This window comes from Notolabrus celidotus, chromosome 20 (assembly GCF_009762535.1).
Source record: "Notolabrus celidotus isolate fNotCel1 chromosome 20, fNotCel1.pri, whole genome shotgun sequence".
Classification (NCBI taxonomy): Eukaryota; Metazoa; Chordata; class Actinopteri; order Labriformes; family Labridae; genus Notolabrus; species Notolabrus celidotus.
This window is the reverse complement of record NC_048291.1, coordinates 1,329,264-1,352,114: the sequence shown is the minus strand read 5'-3', so window position 1 is coordinate 1,352,114 and position 22,851 is coordinate 1,329,264. Positions and strand designations below refer to the sequence as shown.

At 42.8% G+C, this 22,851-nt stretch overlaps 2 protein-coding genes across 2 annotated transcripts in view; one reads left to right on the top strand and one right to left on the bottom strand.

Annotated features, from left to right (window-relative positions):
* LOC117832378 (phosphoinositide 3-kinase regulatory subunit 5-like) overlaps nucleotides 1-22,851 on the top strand; it is a 92,570-nt gene that overhangs the window by 4,883 nt on the left and 64,836 nt on the right. The window contains exon 4 of the mRNA XM_034711475.1: nucleotides 327-427. The gene's annotated coding sequence lies outside the window, so the exon portion shown is untranslated. The remainder of the gene's footprint in view (nucleotides 1-326; nucleotides 428-22,851) is intronic.
* Nucleotides 19,318-22,851, bottom strand: part of ntn1b (netrin 1b) — a 55,949-nt gene continuing 52,415 nt past the window's right edge. Inside the window, exon 6 of the mRNA XM_034711479.1 lies at nucleotides 19,318-22,345. Coding sequence (XP_034567370.1) covers nucleotides 22,026-22,345 — 320 coding nt within the window. The 3' untranslated portion in view covers nucleotides 19,318-22,025. The remainder of the gene's footprint in view (nucleotides 22,346-22,851) is intronic.

Here is a 22,851-nt window from a genome sequence, read left to right as displayed (position 1 = left end):
GCGGGCAGTCTGTGTTCACTTCCAGCCTACGTCCCCTTTGCTGCATGTCATTCCCTAATTCTCCTTTGGTTTCCTGCTCTATCCGCTGTCCTATCCTCCAAAATAATGGAGTAAAAGCCCCAAAACATAACTGTAAAAATAAATAAATGTACATTTTGACTTACATATTGACCTTTGCTGTTTATTGTGCAGTTTAAATGGAAGGTTTGTTCTGTTTCAGCCTAATTAATCATGTATGAGAACATAAACATGCATCACTCTGACGGTATCATACAGTGAAGTGAGTAAAGTTCATGCTAACAGACTGATGTGCTTTCATTGATCAGAATCGAGGGAGGATGGACGACGACACACCAACAGCAGACCGCTAACCCAAGCATGGATGATGTTGACGTTGTGGAGATGCTGCTGCCAGAAGACCGTCAAGGTGAGCTTCACTTATACTCTGAGTTAGCCGTATGAGCATATTTGTATTTCCTGTGTCTTCCTGCGTGTGCTGAAACATGCAGATATGTGTGGCACCATGTTCCTGCACGCAGAGAGAGCCTCGGCACCATAAAACTGGTCATTAACAAACAATATGGGAATGAATTGAGCTGGATCCACCAGCAGCTAGGTGCAGCCAGGCATTGCAGAAGAATGCAAGAGGTAAGTCCAAGCTAATCAGCGCCTCGGCTGCTTTTCTTGGCATCGGCCGGGACCACCACAATCCTGCAGCCCCGGAGGACGGTGTAATTACAATCTGCTATCTGCTAAATGGGGCTCTGGCTTCTATACGGCACAGTGATGACATGATTAGTGTTTTCCTGCTCATCTAGGCCTCGTGAGTGGGGATGATGACAGCTGTATGCGGTCACCGGAGTGTTCCTCTGTGCCTTTAAACACAACAACACCGACCGCAGTGAATGCTTTTTATGTAAGCTGCAGAAACAAGCAATCTGTCCGCATCGAGGCGTTATTACCGGCGAGTTAAATCTGGTTTCAAAGGGTCCAGGATTATGTGAGGGCATGATTGCTTTTTCCTGTGGAGTGATGAGAGGGGCGTACAAGGGAGGTTATCTTCACCTCACACTGTCTAACTTTCATTTAAATGAATGCAGACAGGAACGTGTACTTTTAGTTTACTTTTTCAGGAAGGCAAACACTCTGAATTTTCGTGCAACCGATCACAAATTCTCCATAAAAAGTCAGAACCATCTTTTATCACTCCTGTATGATTGAGAAGGAGCATGCATGTTACAAGAATACCCGTGTGCTGCAGTGTCCTCCTCCCTGACACCTGCAGAAATATTAAAGGAAACTTTGCACTCCATTAAACCAGAGGCCCCCGTATGGAAGTGGCGTCTACCGTCATCAGAGTAAATCCTGGATGTGCATGTGAAAGCCTGACTGCAGATCTGCCACAGTGTGAGTTAGTGGCACTCTCCTCCGTCCTGCAGGTGTTGGTTTTGCTGGTGGGAGCCGGCGGGGGTCGCTGGAGGGGGGTTCTGCAGCGAGTGATTGATGCTCCCTCCAAACAGCGTGTACAAAGAAGTCTGAGAGAAGTTCAGGGCTTGGAGAAAGGCTGCTAACAGTGCGCTCTAATAATATTTCCATTAACGACTTCTCATTAAACTAAAAGACGTGGCGTTACAGCAGCTTCGTTTTCTGTTTAAAAAGCTTTTATAATATATCGACCTCTCCGTCACATAACTCTTACAATTTTTCTAACTCACGCTTTCCTGTCGAGTGTCTTTAAAGTGGTTTCACAGTATCAGAGCATTGCAGAGGTATTCCATCCCAGGCGAGATCTGCGCTTGTTATTTTTAAACTCCAGAGGTTACACTGATCCATAAATCACCTGACCCACGGTGTCTAAGCGCTCCGGCTCGGCCCGCCTGTCCGACGGTGGATTTATGATCCGGCGAGCACCAGCGCGGTCTCCTCTGGGCTCACCGGCGCTCTCCTGTGCACTTGTGTACATATTTAGAAAAAGTGAGGGGTGGCTGAGTGCTGTTCAGACCACCTGAGCTATCTGTTGTGATGCTGCTGCACTCAATGAGACACAACGGAGCGCACATTCACGCAGGAATCCTTTATAGGTGGGAAGAATCAACACGCAGAGTCGTGGGTTCAGGACAACTTGAAGCACACGGATGATATGCAGTGAAACCTAACAGAGGGCTGCGTGGTGGTAGAAGCTGTGCTGTAGACTCTTTTTTTCAGCCTCACATTCATCTTGTGGAGCTATACGCTTTCAACAAAGCTTGGCAAAGAGGTAAATAGCAATAAAAGGGGATTGGAGTGTACATGCATCCCTTGCCAAGTGTTAGAAAAAAGATATTCCCTACACTGAGCGTCTGGCAGCAGAGCTTTGGATGGTGATGTCATCTCCAGGTCCACAGTTTCTGTTTGTTTCACCTCCATTATATGTGACGGTTCAGCAGCCCGGAATCGCTTGTGGTTTCTACGCTGAGACACATTTTCCCTCGTTCGGTGTCCAGTAAAGGCCTTACAGGGCTTTCAAGTTGATTGAGAGAAGAGAAAAAAAGGTTATACACCAACTCTGTGCTTCTCTCTCTCTAATTCCATTTGCAGTAATGCCTCCTCTCTTGTTGCCATTCATGCCTCAGGAAATTTGGATCTGACCTGTTTATTAGCACAACAGATAAAATGACATACTTCTTTTTTGCAGTGGCGTAAACGGACGGTTAACTGAAAGCAGAGATTTGGAGAGAAGAAGAGAATTAGAAGACGTGGATGACGAGTCCCCCTGTTTACACAGCCGCCATTTTACTCTGATGTCACTCTGAGGGAGGGAAGTTGAAATGCTGCGATAAACATTGACGGCATAAAACAAGGATGAACTATCAGAGACGCCTCTTACTGTTTTTTAAAGAGGGGTTATGAAGCCTGAGCCCCAACCCCTAAACCCTGACTCTAAACCCTAACCCTAAAACCTAACTCCTTAAGCCTAAACCCTATCCCCTACACCATAACCCTTTACCCTGATTCTAAACCCTAATCCTAACCCCAACCCTACATCCCAACCCGGCTCTAAACCCTAAACCCTATCCCTAAATCCTAAACACTAAAGCCTAACCCTTAAATCCTAAACCCTCACCCTTAACCCGAAACACTAGCCCTAAACCCTAACACAAACTCTAAACCCTAACCCCTAACCCAACCCTTAACCCAACTCTAACCCTAACCCCTAAACCTTAACCTAACCCTTAGACCTAAACATCAACCCTTAACCCTAAACCTTAACCTGACCCTTAACCCTTTAGACTAACCCTAACCCTAAATCTTTAACCGTTAACACTAACCCTAAACCCCTAGACCCTAAACCCTAACCCTTAACCCTAACCCCTAACCCCTGATCCTAAACCTCAACCCTTAACCCTAAACCCTAACCCTAATCAGTAAGCCTAAACCCTAAATCTAACCCTTACCCCTAAACCTTAACCTAACCCTAAACCCCTAGACCCTAAACCCTAACCCTTAACCTTTAACCCTAAACACATACCCTAACCCCCAAACCATAACCCGTGAGTTACATGCGCTGGCCTGTGCAAGCCCTTGGCGTGCCTGTTATTCATCGGACAAAGCGGGGCCTTCACTGTAAATCTTACACCTGCCGAAACCCTCATTTTCAATAGAGCACATACAAATAACATCAGACTGTTACAGATAAATAAAATGAAACGAATGATCAAATATGCAGTTTATAAATTAAGTGGTGTTAAAGGCAAGAAATGACAATAAAATACAGAATAAAAACAATTAAAATCAATAAGTTTAGCAAATTAAAATTCAGCTTAAAGTTTTTAGAGCATAGCACGACAGGTACATCTTCATTCTGTGGGAAACACTGCAGTTGCTTACACATTGTTCATGTTTCCTGTATTCATATTACTCTTTATTAATTCCACATAGTACCATAAAATGAAACTGAAGTTAATCAAAGGCTGTCGTAGAGTTCAGTAATCATATCATGTTAAAAAGAAAACATGGAAGCCTCATGTGATGATTCTATCTGGCTCTGTAATCACTGCAGCGCCGGGCTCCAGCAGCTCGCTCAGCCATTGTGTCGTGTAGTTCCTGTGGTGGAAACACTGCACATGCACAACTGAATACTCCCCACGGTGTCAGGAGGAATGTGTCCTTTGCTGCGCCTGTGTAATGTGCGTGTAAGAGGATGTATGTTTCCTGTCAATGAAGAGCGGTCGTCTTATTTCCTGTGTGGATGTTTCAGAATTTTCTACACAAACATTTTCGTTGGCCCTGCAGCTGATTTTCACCGCAGCGCAACGCTTGGAAATGCCCGTCGCTGTGTTTCCTCAGCTGGTGGATAACCTCCACTCCTCTCGCATCTCTGCCTCTGCCATCCATTTCCTCCACCCCGGCTCCAGCTCGCCCATCTCTCAGCACCTCACTGGGCAGGCGACATGACTTTGGATTGAGTGAAAGTCAAACTGAATCAAATGTGATGGACAGAAAGGAGAAATGTGTTCTTAACTAATCTACCATTTAAGCTCCTGGAGGCATTTCGACACATGCTGAAGAAAGTTTGAACATGCTCCATGCTCTTGCAGTCGTTTATCATTCAGGAAGCATTTTTATTAAATTTAATTTTATGTGATTATCAATATTTATATAAAGTACTATTCAACCAGAAGTTCCAGGAATCCCCAGAACTGCTCTCTAAGGAAATAAATGGTTCCTGTGGCCTAATTGTTGTCTGCGTTTCGATCTTGGGCTGAAGTCTCAGGAAGATTGTGCAAATGAAGCCAGTGACACTACACCACCAGACCAGTTGAGGGCAGTAAGACAAAGACGAAGGCCGTCGGCATCATCATTAGCGATACAACAGTTAGCCTGTTAGCATGAAGGAGATTCCTCTTGTGCTGTTTTAGACCGTGCTTTATTGCAAATGGATTCACTGAATCAACACTTGGAAGGAGACGAGTGACGGTAGAAAAGCCATGTCAGAGATCGGCCGGTGTTTTGGTTTAAACAGCGACCCTGTTCACTGGAGACTCTCAGCCGGATGCATCCCTCATACACGTCTTTAGACGATCATTAAATATCTGATGAGGATATTTGGACATTTGAATAAGAACTAAACTAGGATGCATTCCCAGGAACTCCCTCTGTGTTTCAACAGCTGTTGTAAACTCCACAAACACTGACACGTTCAGCTGAAGGTCTCCAGTTTGCAGGGTCACTATTCAGACTGTAACACCGGGAGCTGACAGAGACGCATTCACACAATCAGGCTCAAAGAAGACCATTGTTCAGGAGTTATTAAACCAAGTGATGTTATTGTGGACGGAGGGTGAGATAAAAACAATGAGGGTACTCTACCAATCAGAAATGTTAAGCACTGCGGGTCCCACCCTTAAAGTTCCTGGACCTTTGAAAAGTACAACCCCCAAAGCAGGAACATTCAGGTGGATATTAACTATCCAGGAACAAGATTTAGACCCTGGTTCCTGCGGTCGAAACGCACCTCAATTTGCAGTCTTGAACACAGCAGTACAAGCAGGACGTCAGAGAGAACAGCCGTCTTGTGAGGGTGGCTGGCCGATTTTTGAAAGCAAGATTGCACTCTGATGCTGAAGTGTACCAGTTCAGATGAGTACACGTATATTCATTCTCGTTCTTCGGCATCAAAGCACACCTCAGTGACCTCACCCTGTAAATGCCTCATTTTGTCCACGGCCAAGAATCCAAAGACGTGGCAGGTTGGAGAAGAAGAAGCCAAGGGTGAGAACAACAGTCAGAGAGAGAGACTTTGAAGTCCCTGCATGCTCTGGAAACAGGGCAGGGAATCACCTGCCATAAAGACGTGTGCGTAAGCGCTGAGCTATTTGTTCTGGTGCCTGGGTGGTTATGGGTCCCCGGGGAGGGCTGGCCCGGGCCCCTGTGAGATCACATCAGTGTAGATCAGGCGGGAGTCCACCCGGAGGTGGAACTAATGGGCCCATGTGTTCGCAGACACTTCTAAGAGCCAGATGCAGAGAAGAGAGATGTCCATCGAGCTTTCACAACACCTCCCCTGGAGAGAAGAGAGAGGAGCCCGGGCGAGCTTCACACGCATGTTGAACATTGAAATCAGTGTATGCAGAAACACACACCATGTTCATTTTTTATACAGGCTTCTATCACACACACATTCAGTGTGTTGAGTCTACACAGACAGTGTTTCCACTCCCTCTTACCCATGCAGCACGCAAGGTGAAGTAGTCTAACAAAGCGGATTCAGAGATCTCATCTATCTGTTCCATATGAGCCGCATGACCCGGTAAGAGTCACGTCCAGTCTCTAGTACCTGTAGCTCGCTGTGTTATTGATAAAGCTCTCTGATGTGATGTCTCACTCCGAGTTTAATGATTACCATGTTGTGCTTCAGCTGTCACAGCAGTAATCCTCACCTTGTGATACATCAGAGGGATCATTCCTGCAAAGTCGGGACATTGTTTTGACTTCATCACTTCCTCCAGCAGGAAAGAAAGTCATTAGCTCATCTGTTGGAGCGACAACGAATCTGATGGAATGATAAGACTGAGACGTGAGGAAATGTGCTGTATTAGCCACTCTGTAAATGTCAAACACACTCCAAAATAATGGATACCACATGCCTGGGAAAAGATTATTAATGAGGATTATAGGAGATATTCAGGGCAAGAAATCACACGCAATAATACCAAGAAAGGAATCTGCTGCAAATAAAAACACAAGCCAAATTAAAGCTCCAGTAAGCCAGGAGTCGAGTTGGCGACCCCCTGCGATGAGCACTATAGCCTCTGTATTTGGGGCGCTTAGACCACTAGGCCACCAGCACCCCCTCTTTGCTGAGCAAAGTTAGGTTGAGTCAGCATTTCCAATATGGCGACCATCGTTGATGGGCTTCAAAACTCTGCTTCAGAAACAAATGGGTGACGTCACAGAGACTACGTCCTTTTACCATACAGTCTGGGTCTTGTTTCCAAGAGAGACCTGTCTTGATTTGACACCTTTCTGTGGTCACTTTGGTGCTTTTGCCAATTTGCTTTTCTTGGATGTCATTTTGTGTCTCTTTTGCATCTTTGTTGTTCTGAATTTGTGTAGTTTAGTGTCACTTTTGGGCCTTTTTTGGACTTGTAAACAAATGCCAACAGGTAAGCCTATTCAGCAAAGATACCAACAAGACGACCTCCTTTGACCTCCTGACTTTAGTTGGCCGGACAACAACAAATCAAATGCTGATAATCAATCTGTGGAAGAGGAATAGTTTCCCTTTAAAACCCAAGAGAAAAAAAGGTTAGCAGTATTTGTGAGAGCTTTTATTGTTTACAGAGTATAAATATATATTTGTAATTATGGGTAATTTGCAGTACACATGCATTCAGTCTGTTCTTATTAATGTGCTGAAAGATTCACGGCTCCCCCTGCGAGCTGTTGATGCATTGAGATGCGCCGACACACCCCGGTAATGGGTTCATGTCATCAGAACTTCTCGGTTTATCAATGTTTCCTTCGGCTGCGTGAGGACAGCTTAGCCGTTTAATTGAACGTGGAGTGCTTGTTTCCCTGAGCAGAATAAATTTAAACCTGTTGATTTACAGGCATGGCCGGTTATCCCTGCCTGCTGCTGCTGCACTGTTTTATAATCCTGGTACTCTCCTGTCAGTCACATTTATGGGTGTGTGGGTTTACCACATTTCTTTCATTGTGGAAAAAGAGCTGTTGTCCACATGGAAGCACACATAACTCAGGAATCTGAAACATGATTGGAGGAGCAGAGGATGTGAGTCAGGAGCTCTGAGCTGTTTTCCTTTCTTGGGCTGGTCAGTCTGCGTCTCAGGGCAGTTACTCATAGTACTCCTCCTTGGATGATCCTGGAGGAACTTTTTATGTAAATTTAAAGATCCCTTGTTGTGCAACTAACACTGTAAAAAGTGATACAACATTACTCTTTAGTGATAATAAGGATGGGCCAACTGGGTCCCCAAATGCCAAATTCCACCAGATCCATGTCCGGTCCGTCTCCGATCCGTCACAGCACCGGATCTAAAAGTTTTCTATTCTAGTCAATGTGTTAACTTCCACTGGATCTGCTCCGTTGTGTCCGGCTGCGTCTCTGATCCGGTTGCGGCTCTGATCCGGCAGGTTGGAGCCCTCCGGATCAGATACACAAGGCTTCTATTGTTGCTGGATGCCGGAGCACGATGCATCAATCTCAACAGAGCAGATGGAGCGGGACAGGAAGTCAGGTTTCACCAAAACAAAATGAAAACATCCGGTTAATTTTCAGAATAAAACACTCACACAAAGAGGACCAGAAAGACAACATGGATGAGGAGAGGAGGAGGAGGAGAATCCTTGATTCAGTGATTACAGAAGGGGAAACCTCGGTCACATGACTCCAGCTGTCTGGTGGTCCTGCTCCGTGCTGTGTTCTGAAAACACCCGGGAGAGCAAGGAGCTGGACCGCAGCGGATTGTAGACGGACTGGACATGGATCTGATGGAAGTTTCTCCTCTGAATACTTGCAGCATGTTTTGCAGATTGCAGTCATGTTATTCTCTGAAACGTTGAAAAACATCTACACCATGCCATTTTTACTCTGTTGCTGCGGCGATTGCTCTTGTTCCCAGTATCACCTTATTATCAATCACCTGGTGCTGTCTCTGATCACAGCCACCTTAAAGCTAACTGTGAACATTAATGTAAAGAAGTCATGAAAGCTCAGCTTGTGTACAGCACAGGTTGAAGGCTATCCCCTCCTTATTTAAACAATAGAACAACCAGAATCCCAAGGTTACCGATATGAAGGTGAGTCTTTGTGCTGATGGATGAATGTGCAGGTATGTGTAAATATATTTCCCCCTGGCTTGCGGTCTGACCCGGGTCGTCCTCCCGTGACCCCGTGGATGATTGCTGGGATTGAGGCGTGTTTGATCCACGCGCTGATGCTGAGCTTTTGATGGCCGTGCCGCTTTGATGCCACGGCGAGATTGAATCCAACCGCCCTCTGTGACACACGCACACACAGGTGACCAAATCGCACCATCAGACCTTGTATCTTAACAGGAGGTGATATTTCTGTTTTCTCCCTTTGATCCTGACCACCAATATTTGTTGTTTTTCTCAGGGTTGACATCCTCAGTTTGAAACCCTGTGAGGAAGTATTTTGGCTACAGCCGTCAAACTGTGGAGCCTTTTCCTCTTATTATATAGCTTTTGTTTTATTCCTCTTTTTCATATAACTCCAGTCTTTTTTCTTTGACAGAAAATACTTGTTTGCAGTAAAAGAGAAGTCTTCTCTTGTAAAAGTCTTCTCAGTTTTATACATGAGTTCTGTTTCCTGACTATTTGATGTCAATCCAAGCGAGCAAGGAGACTGATTTACAAGCAGCGCTGGACCACTTCACTTTTACTCCGTTTTTATGTCAACTTCTGTGGGATGGAGCAACGTACTGACTGATGGATAAAACAGACCCAAACCTCTAAAACATTCACCTGATTGAAATGAAATTCAGTTTCTGGTCAAACATTCACGGTGCTTGACTTTGTCATTGGAAATGATTTATTGATATCGCAAAACTTTTAAAGGAAATGCTTTTATGTTACAGTGCAGGGTAATCTGTAGGGCTCGGGTCTGGATTTTCAGCATGGGAAGTCTTCTGGTTTTCATTTGTGATACTTTTGAAGTCCAGGTAGTTTGGACCAATTATGTATCAGCAGGAAGAACAGTCTGTATGGAGAGCAAAAGCAGGAGGAAAACCTGAAGGTGACTTCTTTCCCTCTATAAACAGAGAAACAATCTGTTCTAGATCAAACATTTACACTGAGACACTAATCTGCTTGATGCTGTGTCACTAAAGACAATCAGTGTTTAGATTTCCTGACTTCCCTGAACGCAGCATCAGAAATGATGGATCCCACCTCCATTAAACAAACAAACATTGTAGACGTAGTTTTCTTCTCCTCTTGAAGACAGACCTGACAAAGCTTTTTACTTTCAGCTACAACTAACCTGTAATTACAGATTCTGATTCAGAGACATGTTGAATCTGGATCTCAGGGTCTGGGTTTTTGTCTGAGAAGGGTTCTGGTCTCTGTCTGTAGTCTGAGTAGTATCCACCAATCAGGTGTCAGCAGGAGAAACAGTCTGTATGGAGAGCAACAGCAGGTGATCTAGAATTCTGTCTTTGATGATGTCAGATTCCGTCTTTGATGATGTCAGAATTCTGTCTTTGATGTCAGAATTCCGTCTTTGATGATGTCAGAATTCTGTCTTTGATGATGTCAGATTCTGTCTTTGATGTCAGAATTCCGTCTTTGATGATGTCAGAATTCTGTCTTTGATGATGTCAGATTCCGTCTTTGATGATGTCAGAATTCCGTCTTTGATGATGTCAGAATTCCGTCTTTGATGATGTCAGAATTCTGTCTTTGATGATGTCAGATTCTGTCTTTGATGTCAGAATTCCGTCTTTGATGATGTCAGAATTCTGTCTTTGATGATGTCAGGATTCTGTCATTGATGATGTCAGAATTCTCTCTTCGATGATGTCAGAATTCTGTCTTTGGTGATGTCAGAATTCTGTCTTTGATGATGTCAGAATTCTGTCTTTGATGATGTCAGAATTCTGTCTTTGATGATGTCAGAATTCTGTCTTTGATGATGTCAGAATTATGTCTTTGATGATGTCAGAATTCTGTCTTTGATGATGTCAGAATTCTGAGAACAAATGGAACATTCCGTGAAGAAGGTCAGAGCTAAAGAAACATCAGTGTCTCTAATCCTCTTTCATAGACCTCCATTCAACAAACAAACATTTTAGACGTAGTTTTCTTCTCCTCTTGAGGACAGACCTGACAAAGCTTGACTTTGGACTTTTGACTAAGCTGCATCATGATGTTGTTATTTCAGCAAACTGAAGACCCGTTAATTACAAGAACATCACAAGAACATCAGTTTCTGTTTCAGGTTCATACCGCTGAAGGAAGCCAGAGGAAAGCCTCTGTGGAACTGTTTACAGTGAAACTGAGACTCAGTACAAACAGGTGAATAGTGACACTCCCAGGGATTTAATGGACCAAGAACTGACCGCATTTATACAAGTTGTTTAATGATACTGAACGGGACGCAGCAGTATGACCTGTTTTTGAATTATGCTTCTCTTAGTTTTGAACTTTAATTTTCATAAGTTGTTGTTGATGCAAAATAAGACTTTGATGTTAAGGGAGCCGGTTAGCTCAGTGGTTAAACTGCATGTCCCATGAACAGAGGTTATAGTCCTTGAGACCTGTGGCTGTTTGCCACGTTAAGCCCCGCTCTCTCTTCTCTTCCCAGATTCTGACTCTGCCCCCCCTCCTGTCCTCTAAATAAAGGCGTCAAAAGACCCAAAAACGTTGATGCATTTTTACTATTTCAAGACAGATTCCAAAAAGCTGTGATCAAATACTTTGTGATGTTTTTATGGTTACGGTAAATGTCCTTAAGTAAGATTGTTGAACATATTTTCCTCATGAAGTGACCTCTAGTTAAATGTAAATTGAACCGCAGCAGGTTATAAAAGTGTGGGATTGAGATAATCATTCGTTAGAGGAATAGTTTTGCATTTATGTTGCAGCCGCTCTGGAAACTAAAGTGGGACACCCTGAGAGTTTCATGTCTACACCCATAAAAATGACAGTTTACTGCTCTAAATCTCAGCATAGGTCAGCGCTCTGTTTTCCTACAGTACATTTCTGTCTCACTTGACCCAGAACTTTCTGGAAGCGCCTTACAGCTCCATGGACGGGCAGAGGACAGAGGAAAAAATGGCGATAGAAAAAGTGATTGTGAGATGTGGGAACCAGGAGTGTTTGGCAGGAGCCGTCTTGTTTGCTCGGTAAACCTCCGAGGCCTGTGTTTCTCCGCCGAGGGAAATGCCAGCATTGTTGGGCCCGGAGAGCCGTGGTTACGGGCCAGGCCGAGGCCCAGCCAGGCAGGTTGAAACAAACAACAAGATGAAGGTCAGCTAATATAGCAGTTAATTCCACTTCCTGGTCCCCATGACACCCAGGCAGGGTTTATTTGAAGATCCCAGACCCTGAAGTCACTCTGCACTTTGTTTAGTCCATGAGTGTTTTTAGTCGGAGCCAACACTTTCAGATATTAATGTGGTCGTTTGAGGAGGAGGAGGGGAGGGCGGGGGGGGGACGAGGAAGGGCCAAACAGCAGAGCAGCAAAGAGGAAACTACAGATTTCTACTCAGATCTGTGTCGCCTGACGGATTTGGCCCAATTTCTTCCATCAGGACTAACACTTGTTGGGTTTTTCAGGTATTCTGACGCATTTTCTTACACTAGATTTAAGAGGTGCTTAACAAATACACTTTATCATCACCATTTTCTTTACAAGGTGGTCATTTTCATATTCTTGAATGATAATAACACATTTTCAGACAAAAAAAAACAAACAAAGCACCAATATCAAACTCTTATTCAATGACATCACGGCCTAACGTGCTGGATTCTTTTGAGGCTATTCCTGATTTTAAATAGTTAAGAGTTTAAGAAATTACACAAGAACATATCAGTAATCAATAATTCTTTAAGTTCTTTCATCAAATAGAAACCTAAAAATACTATCCTTATTGATACTGGTCTTGTCTCATCCTGCAGAGGTTCCAATCTGCTATCACCACCCACACACTGTACATGATCCCACTTATTACCCAGCTACCAACTAAAGACATAAACAAGTTGGTACAAAATGTCAATTTCATGATGATTTAATTGGTTTAAGAATGATAGTCCAGAGATTCACTGGTTTGTAGCACTTCCTTTGTAACAGTATGTTCTTATACGCCTACTTGTGGGACAATAAGACGTTAAAATAAATATTTTAATTCAGGGTTAAACCGAGCATTACCCTGCTTTTCTGTTACCATGGCTGCAGCAGCAGATTGAGGTCTTCTGCCCTGTGACTTTTAAAATCTGTTGACATTTTAGAGTCATGTTTGATCTCACAAACTTCTGTGAGATCTCATGTCTATGTGAGTGAGTAGCGGTCTAATGGAATAGTCTAGTGCAGGGGTTCCTAACTTTTCAGCCCGCGACCCCCAAAATATAGTTATGGAATATGGACAAATCAGAGTCAGGTATTGAACACAGAAAGGTAATAACAGTGGTAGAAAATTACAAACAGTTTGTGCATTATTGCTACATTATTTCCTGCAAATTCCTCATGCAAGCTACCATATCTGAATCCAATTCAGGAATGTCAGAATTCGCCACTAATGATCAAAATACTCCAAATTAACCAAATTGCAATAGACTGATTGGCTGTTGTAAGAAAATGACACCAAAGTCCGTCTAAAAGTTGGTATAAAAATGTAAAAATGTGTTTGTATAGTTGGAATTCATAAATCTAATAACTTCAGAGTCTTCTTTAACTTTGATTGGTGTCCCAGTTACATCTCAGGCGGTGAAAACAGGGCGCTACTGTGAGGTGGCTGAAGGACTCTCCTCACAGCTCAGACTCCAATGAGATCCATCCACTTTGGACCCGACAGCATGCGTGAATGGGCATTAAAAAGAGCTCGCTTATGAGCTGATTGTCTAACTGATCATTTAACTCAGGCCTCGTGAATGAAGGGGGGCAGGTGGGATGGGTGAAAAATATAGTACACACCATCCAAAAGCCAAGTGGCTTAAGCCTGTATGGAAATGGTAATGAGAAAAAAGAGGACTGACTCTCCTCTTCAGGACGGGATGGAGGCCTCTCTAGTGGGGCTTCTCCAGGATGCATAAGAAGAGTCTTTGTGCTTCAGTGTAGTAAGCCAGAAATACAGCTTTTGAACCATGTGCAATGCAAGAAAGAGGGGACTGGAGAGGCAGAGTGAATGAGTGTGAGAAGAGGTGAGGGGACGGGGGCTCAGTGAAGTGTTAAAAGCAGAGGGTGACATACATTGGGGCTCTGAGTTCGCCTGTGTGTGTCTGTGCACATACATGTTTTTATGTGGTGTGTTCATGTATGTGTGTATGCAGCGGTCACACTGTGGGCTGATATCAAGTACCGCTTCACTTTGTGTAACATGGAGTCTTAGTTCCTGACTGTGAATGAAGGCTGGGAAGCAAAAGAGGGCAGATGGCAGGAAGGAAAGTTGAGCGTATAGACTGCAGTCAAAAAGTGAGAACAGGTTTGTTAAAATGTGAGATACTTTAAATGCTACATGCTTAAAAACAATACAATCTTTATTTTTTAGGTGCATAGGATTAAAAAGTACTGAGGCTTATGGGAAAAAACATCAAAAGTCTTTTTTCAACCTAAAGCAAAAGATAAAGTAAAAGGAGCGACCCTTGCTGATGAAAACAAAGCAGAGAAACACAGAAATAACTCAGTATTTCCCGATTGGTTTGCAGCAGTAATAAAAGAACAAATGAACACACTAACTTCCACCTACATGCTGTGTGTCTCTGCTCTGCTCTCCATCACAGCTAAAGTTCTCAGAAAGCTCAGACACAAAAAGTTTTCTAAATTGGAAGTTACAGGTGTTGTAAAGTGCTTTTGGCATCTCGTAAATATGCACACTATATATTTAAAGCTCTTCCATTCTTTGAGCAGAGGAGAGAGACAGCTATGAACAGTGGACCCTGTTCATATCCATTACTCCCAACCTGCGGAGAGTCTACATTCAGCTTCACACCACAGCAAGATGACTGCTCCTCATAAAAAGTTCCAAAAGTAGTGCAAACGCCGTGTTTTGCTTCACAATAAAGTCCTCATAAAGTAATTTCTGTGTGCAGCGGTTTATCCTTTATTTCCCAACACAAGTTGGCTGTGCATGGAGAATCTTGTTCATCATTTATAACTTTTCTTGTGTCTTGCAATTTGTCCAAAGATGATCCATTCTTGAAAGTAAGTCACCAGAATTGGCGGCCTGGCCTGTAACACAATGCGTCCAATAACGCTTCCTCTTCCTCTTCCTCTTTGTTGAACCTCTTGATTCTGTCCTAATTTTTGGGGTTTGGCATTAAAGTCAGTTGACTTAGTATGAAGAATATCTGAGTACATGTGATGTGGTACTTGGGCATCGTAGAATGTTGAATATTCATCTATATTTGCATGAGTTGATTGTTATCTTGTCTTTCAAAGATTCACAGTGATCAGGATTTCAGAACTAAATGTAGTCGGCTGATAAAACCAGAGTGTTATATTCTCTGTTTGGTCAAATGCTCAAGAGCAAACAAAAATCTGTGGAGCGGTTTGAGTCTAACAGAGGGTTAAGAAGAAGGAGCAGGAGGCCAAGTGGGTTTCAGAAAAACAAAAACATCATGGTTGCCTTTCGTTGTTTGTCTCAAATTAGACGTAGCAAAGTGAAAATCAGACTTTAAATGACTAAATAATGAAACATCCATGACTAAAATCAAATGTGATGCAAGGTTTTTCTATGAATGGAGATTACAGAGTTGGTGGCGCTAAAGGTCTGGCTGTTAGCTAATGCTAATCAGTCTCTGTGATCCCCTCTGGTGTTCCTCCTTCTTCCAAAACAACTAATCCACTTAAGTATCACAGGCCCCTCAGCGCTTTGCCCAAACTCATGTGTAGACTTCAATAATTAGTCTCTCTCTCTCCCGTGTGATGAAACACTGATTATTGTGTTAAAAATTTGTCCTTTTACTCCAGAGTTAATGAATTTCTTGTCAATATACTGTAATTAACGATTAATTGGACTATTATTGGAGCGCCTTTATCACTTCCCCTCCATACGGAGGTCTCAATGGGGTCTGTTGATGTGGCGCTGTGAATGGGATTAAGCTGCCAGTGAGGCTCCCTGTCCCACCAGGGTGGTCATTGGTGGTGTTAACATCAGCTTTAATTAAATGAAGTCTTGATCCTGTGTCATTTCCCCTCCACAGTTTTATGACGTTTAGTAAGACCCGGCTTGTTTTTAGAAGCAGATTTAGAACATTCAAAAGTGACTGAAAGTTAAATGAATGTGTAATTATTTTACTAGTTTAGATTGTAGTGATATTTATATACTATGTTAACACAGCAGATGGGATGAATTTAGTCAGCAGTGTGCAGGATGAAGCATGGCATCATTCAAACACAGTCCAGCTCCTTCCTTCAAGTGTGTGCTGAGGTGTGGGACTGGTAGTCTTTTTTCTTTTAGAGTGAAACTACGCTGGCTGAGTACATCCTACAGGCAGAGTTCAACAAATAAGTTAGACAGTCTGAAATACTCAGGAGCAAGCTGCAACCTCAGATCTTAAAATATGAAACTAATGTGGAAGTGTTAAAAACTGCAGTTCCACGTACAGAGGCTACAGTCCTCATCGCAGAGGTTTGCTGCATGTCTTCCCCCGCTCTCTGCTCCCCACATTTCCTGTCTCTCTTCTAAAGGCATAAAAAGCCCAAAAATATATATATATAAAAACAAAAACTGCAGTGCCTCGAGTGTCCACTAGAGGCAGGCTGCAAAAGCACCAGAAACCACAAACACACCCATTCAAAGAAGATAATCTTTACAGCAGAAATAAACATGTTTACAGCCTGGTTCAAAAAAAGCATGTTTCAAAGCATGTTGCATCCAAAAGTATTGCAGCATATAAACGTTTGATAAGACTGATAAAAAGTGAACAAAATGATGGGCTCAGATTTTGAATGATGAGGAAAGGAATGATGAGGAAAGTATGAAAACAGTAAGAGTTACAGACTAACTATAAACATGAAGTAAAGTCTATAAATGATGAGAATAAGAATGGACCTCTGAGTGCAAAATAAACAACCATAATGAATAACCAGTCAAATATATTCCAAGAGAAATCCCATCATTCAACACAGGTTAAACAGGCCAACTTCATTTTTACACCACACTTGTGCAAGGTGCAGATTGTGTGTAACGTCGTCCTCCTGAACAGTGAAAATGTAGGGCTGCTTCTGTCTGAGGAGCTCGCTGCACGTTTCCCTGCAGAGTTATAAAACGCAGCCGAACGCTTGGAAGTCACAAAATGCCTCCTGTGATGTTGTTTCAACGTTTGGGGCCGACGCTGCGGTCTCATAACGCCCAGCGCTGACCTTTCAGGGGGGTAAGAAACAATAAGGAAAAGGCAATAAATCCAAATCCTCCACATGTTTTTACGGGCTCAATCTGACAAAGACATCAGGCTCTTTCCATCATATGTGATTTATGTCATGGGAGTTTAGGCCATGTCACTCCACCGCTCGCTGTTTCCATTTCCTGGCAGCTGTCAGCACAGCGGACAATCAGAGGTTAGAGGGCCACCCTGCCACCAAAGAGAGGACACCCTCAGCGTGTCGCATCACCCGCACCGCCCCGTCTCGCTCTGTTTTCCGAGGAGTTCTCTCCCCGTTTACAGGCAGACAATGGCAGCGGTCTGAGCGTGGGGATTCATCCGTGTGGAAAGTTCCAAGTCGGTGCTGCAGATGGAAACCTGACCCCTGCGTTCAGGTCACTCTGTGTAGTATGAACGCTGAAAAAACAGGGGTCGTATCATGTCTGCGTGTTTGTTATTCCAGCTTCATCTTCACACACACTGAGAGGGAGGCTCACACACACCCAGATCTCTTTTCAGCTCTCCCACCCCGCCCAAATCACCAGTGATCAAAGTCCTGAAGTGAACAGGCGCTCTCGATGAAATGAGATTGTTCTTGTCTCTCAGGCTCTGGAGAACTGGTTGATAATTCAGTTTAAAATCAATACAAAGATCTTTTGTTTTATGTTAGAAACTTAACAACACAGATTAAGGTTGGTTTATACTTCTGTATCGACCCTTTGCTGTAGCTATGCTGGCGTGACCAACGCAAACAGCAACCAAAGGAGACATTTTTACACAATACTGATTAGAAATGAAAAGACCAGCCTGACACGGACACTGTTTTTACAACAGTGTCAACAGGCAGAGGAGGAATGTGATGGACTCCTTTATGTGGATTTAATTAATGTGACGTGGGATCAGGTTGTTCCTGGTGTTGCTTTTGTTGTTCAGAATTCTATTCTGTCGTTATTTGGCTTTGATCAACTGACAGCATTCCATTCTATTCTGCTTTGATGTGTTCCATTCCATTCCATTCTGTTCTATTCTGCTTTGATGTGTTCCGTTCCATTCCATTCCATTCTATTCCATTCTATTCTGCTTTGATGTGTTCCATTCCGTTCCATTCCATTCCATTCCATTCTATTCTGCTTTGATGTGTTCCATTCCATTCCATTCTATTCTGCTTTGATGTGTTCCATTCCGTTCCATTCTGTTCTATTCTGCTTTGATGTGTTCCGTTCCATTCCATTCCATTCCATTCTATTCTGCTTTGATGTGTTCCGTTCCGTTCTATTCTGCTTTGATGTGTTCCATTCCATTCCATTCTATTCTGCTTTGATGTGTTCCATTCCGTTCCATTGTAACATTTTAACCACAGTCTTACTTTTAATGCCAGAACACTGATATCTGCATCCTTCATTTTTGCTCCATCTACCTTTAAGTGAGTTCGTAGGTGTTGAACCTGGTGGTCCGACGTTAATGGAGAACACAGTTCGAAACACTCGGCAGTCTCCGTATGATTGGTCGCCCCCTTTGGAGTATTTTGCATTGCATTGTGGGAGCAGTTCATCAATACTCTGTCCTCCGGCTGAGACAGATGGACGCTCATTCAGAGCAGGTTCAGGATTCTGTGTTTTTGTTTGGAACCCTCAGAGGGATAAGTTCAGGTATGCACTGATGCCAGAACCTGCCAGCTACAACAATAACATCTGTGCTGTGGATTATATCACAGCTTTAATACGTCTACAGGAGAGCAGATCTTATTGTCTGAGGAGTTTATGGAGGCAGAAATACTCTGTAAACCAATTATGATCACTTCTTTAGCAGCAGATTATATTTTAATTTCACTCACAGGGAATTCAAATACTTTATAAGTTTTAAAAGTTCTCACTTTCTTTACTTTAAAACACACCAACATGACAATGAGATAGTTCTCAGTTTTTCATATTTTCAGTGAAGCTCAGTGAAGTCTGTATATTAATGCATCTTTTCTCTTTAAATACAAGTATGTTTTACTCTCAGGTGTGCAGAAACGACATATTTAAAATGTTAAAATGTGGGAAAAAAAATATTGATAATCCTTTTGGTATCAGCCATGAGGAGCAGGTTGTTTTAGTTGTTGTTATAGGCTCAGAAAAATCCATATCATGCATCCCTCAAATAGTCATAAATGTTAGCACCTTGCAGAATTACACATTAAAGACACTGAAATAAAAGGTTAAAGGAGGTCGGGGGTCAGGGGGAATAAAAAACGTCATGCTGGCTGCGATCGCCCTGAAGTCGTTTTTTAAACAGCTTTATTTCAGATGAATTAATTTTCAGTTCTATCAGGCTGTTCAATAGCCAAACATGTATCAATACTTTTCATTACAGCCATCTACAATTCAATGCAAAAAAAAGTAAAAAATTAAAGATCCAAAAAATAAAAACCACATAAGCCACATCGTTTCATGTGTCATTAAATATATTCATTTATGATAAACATAATATATTAGTATTACAAGACATTACACAACCTTTATTTGCTATGGACACTGCTGAACAACATTTACAAGCTGGTGTGTGAACAGGTAATTACTCAGGTGTGATTTATGGAGGGGCAGAAGTCTGGTACCTTTCTGCAGAACCTGTCGAAGTGGGAACTGATGAATCTGCGTGTTATTTAAAGAGAAATACAGCGTGACGCACGGAGTACGGAGGTGTGCTCGTGTATTTCTCATCAGAGTTGTTTTTTCTCTGACATCCATTTATTTATCTTTATTTAGCCTCTAATATTTAAAACTCTTGTTTAGTTCACATGAAGATAGATCTAGTTAATGTTTAACAAAAAATAAAAAAGTAATACTATACAGCTATATAACATGGAGACAATCAGTCATGTCTGTCGTGTACCAAGTCTTTATGGTGGTCCTCAAAAAGGAGCTTTGAGACGACAAACATTTGACACGGCGTGCTGAACGCACTGTACAATAAACATCTGTGATATTATATCACTCCACAGGTTATTTTCCCACAACACTGAATACTGTATACAAATTAAATGTGTACATAATTCACAATCATTGTTAGCCATCAGTCAGCTACAGTAAGTAGTGAGCATGCATTACATCAGTGGTACGAGGACTGCTGATAGGTTGATATCTCTTTTTTCTGAGGTGAGATGGTTCATTTCATCATTTCTCTTACTTTGACATCCAGCTTCAGTTTAATCCTTTACTAGAAAATAAACTCTGACCTGTGTGCAGCTTTAAAAAAAAAACACGAGTGAGGCAGACGTGATTTGAACTGTACAGCTTTTTTGCATCAGATGGCGCAGTAATGGGATCTCTGACTTGTGAACATATCTCATATGTTCTTTACGTTTTACTGGTAGAATAAGTGCATGGTTGACATTCCACTCTACTCTCACTATCTACAAAAAAATAATGTCTATGTATGCACGTATGGTTACTTTACATTGCAGAGGTCACGACCACAACATACTGCTGACACATCGAAAAGCGCTGACATGAAATGTGATCGTTACACAGATTGAGCTGAGGGTCAATATGGCGGTTATTTCACTGAGGTAACACTCACATGTGAGCCAGGAGCTCTCAAACAAAATTGCACCCATTATGTTTTTCATGCTTAGGAATAATTTCACTATTTTTACCTTTTGGCAGTCGGAGAAGTTTATCCAAAGTTTGGCAGGGTACGACTTGAGGATCTACTTGAACATGCATGGAGACTCTTGAAGCACCTTATTCACACAGCAGCCTTTACCTCAGACGTCTCGCTCAGGGAATGAAGCTCAAATGCTTTTATTGAAACAAAAATATCATGTTGCTGTTTGCCTGGTTCCAAATAATACAGATCAGGAACAGTGGCCTGAAAATATATCCTTATTACTGAAAAGAAAATGAAAAGTTCAACACAGAGGAACATCTGGATGATACTGCAAGATTAAACATATTTGATAACTCATTAGGCTGCCAGGGATGTGTTGATAAACTCAGTTCAAAATGCTATTTAAGCCATGAATCTCGGTTCATGATACAATGATTCCACAATACTTTTAGGGTGTTGGCACCAGAGGACCAAAGAAAACATTGGTTGCTTCTTATACTAACATCAATGTGTCATCTAATTTGTTTGTTTGTGCCAACCTGCAACAAAAACGAGCGTCAACAGCATTAGGTCACTCAAAGAAGGCAAGAAAGTAGGAATAACACTCAAATCTTGGTGTGCTACTAAGAGACATGCTGTTGAAGCTGGAGCAGCGACACTGCAACAGCTCATCCTCTTGTTCAGGGTCAGATTCTGGATCATGTGTAGTGAATAGGGACAGGTTCTCCTGGAGCGCTCGCCAAATTTGTTGGTGTCGTCTTCACTGGTCTGCACCATCCCCCACTAAATTCAGGCAGCCAATCAATCGCTTTCAAGACAACTGGGACGTGTTGTAAATAGCTAAAAAACACCATGAGCTTCCCACCCTGAACGTGACATCAGAGAAAAATGGCCGCCATGTGAGTGTGGTGAAAGCTAAGCAGTGTGTCTTCATTTAACAAGATAACGCTGAAGTCAGCACAGTTGGACCGGGTCCTATTGAAATACAAAAAAAGGGATTGAGAAGATGCATTGCTCTTTCCAACAACTTAACACAGGACTGTAAAAAAACAAAACAAAGGCATCATGGGTAACATAGTCAGGATATGACATAAATGAAACATTAGGTGCAAACTCTGCAATTAAACAACAAAACAAACCTTGAAAGACAAAAACGACTGTGGAATGAGCTCCTTCACAAAAGTTCCTAAAAAAAAAAACACTAAACTTTTTGCTCCAACTCAGAGCAGCAGCACTCAGTCCTTTCCCCACTTCTCCAACTATTCACCTGTGTCCCTCCATGTTATACTCTCCAGTTTTTTTCTTCAATCATCATTTCCTCTTGCATTCATCACAGTGGAGACGTCACTTCGCCTCCATCTCTCCATCTCTCTCCTTCCCAGCCACTTTTAGCACTTCCCCCTCTTGTCACGCTGTTGGAACTTCCTCAGCCGGCGACCCCACAGGTCCTTCCAAGGGATGAGCAGGCTGCCTTTGTCCGCCACCACGCCGCTCTGTCCGGGAGAGTCGTCGTCCGTACCCAGGAGGAGGTACTTCCTCCCGGGTTTGATCTTTGGACACTTGCAGGCCACGTCCTTCGCACGCACCCACAGCAGCTGGTCCCCGCGGCGGATGCGATGCTCACCTTGCTTGTAGACAGAAATGATGTTGACGGTGAACTTCCACCACTCGCCTGATTTGTCCCCTTTGAGAACGTGCACTTGGACAGCTGGGGGAGGAGAATAGAAAAACAAGAATAAGTTCACCGACATTAACATGAACACATGCAACAAATGATATCCAACTAGGGACGCTCAGAAATGACCTGTTTCAGATTTGAGCTAAATGCAGGGTTACATAGTCTCTAAACGATTACCTGGTGTGTCTACCTATAGCAGAGCTAGCACCACCAGCCTTCAGTCCTCCTTGCAAGTTAACATCCTCATGCCTGTGCTGGTTCCTCATTGCTCTGGTGGAGTGGTTATATGTCAGTTTAACCAGACACAGCCTACATACAACTTTATCTCCATTTACTAGATCCACACACTGACAAACCACGCCGCACTACCTGATGACATCAACACCTGTGCTCCTTTTCATCCAGGTAGTAGAGCTTTAGAGCATTATGGTAGTAGACATTAATCAGGTTGCTGCACTTTAGATTAGACACAACATGTGACACATTTCACGCCTTCAATATTTAAAATATTAGCAAGTTAGCCGAATTGTTAAGTT